The sequence below is a fragment of the Pediculus humanus genome, genomic scaffold (assembly GCF_000006295.1).
Source record: "Pediculus humanus corporis 1103172107384 genomic scaffold, whole genome shotgun sequence".
NCBI classification, from domain to species: Eukaryota; Metazoa; Arthropoda; class Insecta; order Psocodea; family Pediculidae; genus Pediculus; species Pediculus humanus.
This window is the reverse complement of record NW_002987011.1, coordinates 271,517-277,535: the sequence shown is the minus strand read 5'-3', so window position 1 is coordinate 277,535 and position 6,019 is coordinate 271,517. Positions and strand designations below refer to the sequence as shown.

General features: G+C 24.6%; 1 protein-coding gene across 1 annotated transcript; it reads right to left on the bottom strand.

The window, feature by feature from the left end:
- Positions 1–2,872: 2,872 nt before the first annotated feature.
- Positions 2,873–4,367, bottom strand: Phum_PHUM039680 (golgi phosphoprotein, putative; the record flags this gene model as incomplete). Its single annotated transcript, XM_002423096.1, has 3 exons — positions 2,873–3,297; positions 3,760–4,006; positions 4,173–4,367. The coding sequence occupies 3 exons, from the start codon at positions 4,365–4,367 to the stop codon at positions 2,873–2,875; spliced, it is 867 nt and encodes a 288-aa protein (XP_002423141.1).
- Between the last annotated feature and the right edge of the window lie 1,652 nt (positions 4,368–6,019).

The following is a 6,019-nucleotide window of genomic DNA, read 5'->3' as shown; positions in this document are numbered from 1 at the left end:
GTGCTTCTTTAGCCTTTTTCTTAGATAAATTTGTAGAGGGTGCTTCTTTAGCCTTTCTCTTAGATAAATTTGTAGAGGGTGCTTCTTTAGCCTTTTTCTTAGATAAATTTGTAGAGGGTGCTTTTTCCTCTTGAGCAGGAATTGATCCTGGTAAAGAATCTGTTTTCTCTTCAACTTCAAGTTTGGATTCTGGTAAAGGATCTGTTTTCTCCTTCGACTTCAAGTTTGGATTCTGGTAAAGGATCTGTTTTCTCTTTAACTTCATTCAATTTTCGATAATCAATTACTACTCTCCATTTCTTCTCTCCAGAAGCATCAGATTTTTTTGGAACAACCCATAATGGAGACGACCAAGGAGAATTGGAAGGTCTTATAATGTTTTGTTTCAGCATATCGGTCACCTGTTTGTTAACCTCTCTTTTGTGTATTTCAGGATATCTGTAAGTTTTAGTATAAATAGGATTTTCATTAATAGTATTGATTTTATGCTCAATTGCCTCTGTCGAACTTAAATAATCTCCGGGTAAGTGGAAAATATCGGAATAAGATTCACAAATTTTAACTGTTGATGTTTTTTCTTCTTCATTAAGATGCTCTAACCTCAAATGGTTACTTATTATTGATTTCCTTTTATGTCGTGGTTCTAGACTTTTTATTTGGAAACGCTGTTTTGAAGCTTTCTCAAGGCGAACTGTGATTGGTTCAATTGTTTCATCAGTCGTTCTTGTATTCAAAATGGTGGCGTAAGCCTCGTTGTTATTGTTTACTTTAACGATGGCACGTGACAAATAGACGCCTTCCATAATTTTTGTGTTATCTTCACAGTGGATACATGTTGATTTTTGTCTGCGATTAATCAATTCTTTTATCAGTTGACTATGGGGTTTCTTGTTTTGATATAATTCTATTAGTTTAGTTTTTACATCATCCCAATTATCCAAATCGTACAAAGAAATTCGATTCTTGGCATTACCAGTGATTCTGGAGTAGATGAATCTGAAGAGTGGATACTTATTCTCTTCAGAGGACAATTCGATAGCATTATCACAATCTTCAATAAATGCGTTAAGTTGGTTCCTTTCTCCGGAGAAGAAATTAGGAACTAGACTACACAAGAAATCAAGGGGTATTTGGGATGGGTTGAAAACAGGTTGATCAAGTTTAGGCATTGTTCACTAAATGAGTTACCTATTAACTACTACTTACAGTATAAAGAAATTCTGATAAAGAGTTAAAACCCACCAACATGAAACGAATTACTTAAGAATTCTCCGGTTTCTTGTCGTTCAGAATGATCCTTCATCGACTGCGCCAAAATTTTTAATATGTTATATTCGGTTCGTTCTTTATTTTTGTAAGTAATGAACAAGCACTTAAAACTATCACAAAACTAATATTAATAAACAAGAACTTATTACAGCTAGACTAAAAATCAAATGAACCAACGCCAAGCTGTGTAGCTTGCCTATATTACTTTGGTCTTTCGTCAGTCAACTGTTTCGAACGAGCAACAATGGGAACTAGCAAACACTTGCAAATAAAATAAAAGAAGGAGTCTTTAGAAGCTTCGCTTCTAAAGAAGAACAATTCGAGTTCGTCGCCAGTCTTTTGTTTATAAAAATTTGAAAATGTGAATATTGAGTACGGGATCATAACAATATATACAAACAACTTAAATTTTTTTTTTTTTTTAATTTTATTATTATTATTACTTAATATAATAATAGCCTTTTATTACATTTTTTTATGAATAAATACGAGCATTGTGTGTGTGTGTGTGTGTTTATGTGTGTGTACACGTGTGTAAGTGTGTAAATGTACACGTGTGTAGGTGTGTGAGTGTGTATACGTATATATATATATATATATTACAAATTTTTATTTTTATTTATCCCTACTTATCGAATGTTTAACAATAATTTTGAGACTTTTACAAAAAATACTTACAGGAACCTTAAAACACATTGATTGATTATCAACTCCTGTTATTCAACTATTTATAATACTTAAAAATTAATTCGATTAAAAACAAAAAAAACAATAAAATAAATGCATTTAAACAATTCCAATATATAATAATAACTGAATATGATCTGATATTTTTCTTTTTTTTTTTTTTATACACAATACTAATTTTAAAATACTCCATTTTGAAAATGAAAAATTAAATCGAAATATAATTTACTTATACAAAATGTTTTTTTTTTTCATAATATAATATCAAAATTATAATTTTTTGTAAATGAGATTAATTTTATTATTACATCTTTTACAATCAATATATATATATAATACATATCATTTTTATCTTTTAATAATAATAATAATAATAATAAAATGCATAAAAAAAATTCAATTCAGTATTCAGAGTTTAAAATAATAATAATAATTACGATGGTAAGTCATATTATTTGTAATCGGGAAAATATTTTATATAATTAAAATATAACTGGAATAAAATATATAAAATCAAAATAAAAAAAAAAAAAAAAAAAGAACACATCACCTCGAGTAGTAGTAGTAGTAGTAGTAGTAGCCCTTAATATAGATCTAACTATTTTTTTTATTAAAATATCATTTACACTTTTTATATTATGTAAAAAAAATTTTTTTTATACTCATTAAGAGTAATGATAACTTTGATAATTTTTTTCAAGTGCCTTTAACTTCATATAATTTTGCCATTTATATTTTACTTAATTCAAAGTAATATAAATATTTTTTATTTTTTAATATTCTGGCCACTTAGAATTTATTTTACTTTTTTAACAATTACTCAATAATTGTAAAAATGATTATAAATGATAATAAATATTATTATTCGTGTTAATAATAACAATAATTGATAATAATAATAATAATAATATTACCATCATTTTGTGAAGGATGCAAAAACAGCCCAAATAACTTCGTTTGTATTCGGTTTCATACTTTCAGTTTCAAAATCTAAATCTAAAAGCTCTCGAACTCTTTTCATAGCAAGCTCATAATCATCATCGTTTAAAGGTGCGAAAGCATTTTCTAAAACATCCGAAGCATGTGCGAGACAAATTAATGACAATAGTCTTTTATCCATTCTGTGAGGATCATTTATCCACTTCACTAAAACAGCTTCTTGAACTTTTTTAACCAATCTAGATTTAGCTATGTTATCCGTTACGGGATGCACTGTCATGTCGAATAGAATGAAATTTTGTTTTTCCGTCGTTAAAACTCCTTTTTCAACTAAATTTTTCGCCAATCTTTCTCTAACATTTTTTAACTGATATCTAAGTTTTAATGGATTCCATGTTTCACCTAAAAACATATATATAAATATATTAATTATTAAAAAATTTTTTTTTAAATAACTCCCAAAAAAAAAAAAAGAAAAAAAAAAAATATTTTATAAAAACAAAAGTTGTCACATTAAAGAAGAAAGTTTAACTTTTGACATTTATTCAAGGGCATTTGATAATAGAAGCAAGTTTAAATTTTATTTAAATTTAGAAAGTTAAAAAATGATTAATTTTTAATTTAAAAATGACTGCACAAATATATATATATATACATACAATTACAAAAATTAATTAAAATAAACACTGTCCATATTTGGTAAGTTATTAACATAAAATTAATAATATTTAAATAAAAATTATGAAATGAAACTAAAACTGTTTTAAAAAATTGATTGCACTCTTGCTATTTAGGACATGTAATAAAATACTTGATTTTACAATGAAACAATTTATTTAATTTATATAGGTGTGATCATTTTACCACTTAAGTATTCTATCCAACTTTGAATTGTTTCTGGTGGGCTAGTTTCTTTCATATGTTTTAATGCTTCATCCAACAAAACATCTCCTGTTGATGCATCATTTTTGACTAGTATCTTTCTATTTAACAAACCCTTTCTCCTCATTCCAGCTTTTTCTAATTCAATTCTTCCCCTAAGTCCAAGTTCAATCAATATACATCCTCTCAACCCACTTGAAATACAATCATTCCAAAAAGAAGTATAACCCTGCAATAATAATAAATAATGACAAATATTTAAATACCATCTACGTAAGCACAAGCATTGTGGACGAACATAAACATAAAAAAAAAACATGTGACGTAACCATTTTATTTTTTTAAAAAAATCTCTTTGTCAATTTTTTTAAAAATTAATTTTAATTTAAACGTACTTCTTTATCTTTCAAACCAAGAAGTAAAACTTCTTCCATTAAAGTCAATCTAGTATCCTTTGAATCTCCGTCATCATCTTCATTGCCCTCGACTTTAGTGTCATCATGATCATTTTCTCTCGAATTACAAGAACCCTCGACATATTCTTTACTAGCTATATTTCGTCTTTTCACTAAACCTTCACCCTGACTCATATTAAAAAATTAAATAACCACCTTTTTTTATAATTAAATAATAATAATTAAATTTTAACTTTAAGTTTGAATACTTCAGCTTTCGAAATAATCACTACTTGTAAACACAAGCGTCTGCTGAAAACTGGTTCAAAACTTACATAAGGCAACTTCCGCGTACGTAAAAAAAAACTTCCGCGAAAAAAGTTTGTAAAAACGTTTCACTGATAATTCGAAAACAAAAAAATTTTTTTTAAACTCGCCCAATTTATTTTATTTGATTACATTTCGAATCGTTTTCATTTTAATTTTAATATAAAACAATATTAAAAATTAAAAGTATTAATATTTTAAAAAAGAAAACGGATAAAATGAACACGAATGTGAAAAAAACCTATCTTGTAAAAATATTTGATGTTAAAATAATCCGTTTTTTAATAAACAATAAAAAAAAAAAAACAAAAAAAAATTTAAATTCTTTTTGTCAATGATTACTATACTAATTTGACATGATTATCTGCAAAATGTAAACACAATTAATACTTAAAAGTTATCATGACCTTAAAACAAAAAAATCCCGAGGATGTTTAAAATGTTTATTGTCATGTAAATATGACGTTCTCTCTAAATTATTACACAAATTTCAAAAAAAAAAAATTGTAAAACTTTAATTATTTACACAAAATATTCTTACAATTTAAATAAAAATAAAAAAAAATAATAATAATAATAAAGCATAAAATTTTTTTTATATTAATAAGCAACAATAAAAAATAATTAATTACATTGAAATTCTTTCAAAGCTTAAAAAAAACTTTTTTTTTTTTTTTACACACACTTCAGCCAATTAAAAAAAAATTTTTCAATTATTCAATGACTTTACCTTTAAAAAAATAATTAAAAATTTATCAAGGTATGAACATGAATACCTGAATGAAAATGTTAGTAAAATAAATTTTGTTCGTGTAAAAAATTTTTTATTCCTAAAGACAAGACAAAAAAGAAAAAAAGCACAGAAGTGATAATAAATTATTATTATTATTATTGTATAATAAAAGCAATGTTTAAATTTTTTTTTTTTAAATAACATAGAAAACTGTGAAATTAATAATAATAATAATAATACTGTATTTTAAAAAAATTTATTCGGTTAAATTGAAAGAAAAAAAATTATTTTTTTTTTTAGGAAAATAATATATATATAAATATTAAAATAAAAATATATATCTTACTATAAAAAAAAAAAATATATATATATATATAATATCAATTTTAGATTAATTTTATCACTGCAGATATTGATTTTAACAAAAAAATGTCCACGCCTTTAAAAAAAAAAAAATAATTAAAAACTTAATATGGCACTAAGTTTTTTTTAACAACAAAGGCCTAAAAATGTAATCGTGATAACAATTTTTGCAAAAAACTGATGTTAAATTTCACGTTCGACAACACAAACACAAAAAAAAAAAAATTGTAAACATTTTGCTTTTATTTTGCTAATAATAAATTTTTTTTCTCTTTTTTCTTTCGAGTAAAATCATTCAAATACCTTAACTTATTGTTATTGTTGGTAAAAATTAATAAAAATTTAATAATATAACACATTGGCTGTCTCTTTTAAAAAAACTTATTAGTAATGATGATGATAATAATAATAATAAAAAAAATGC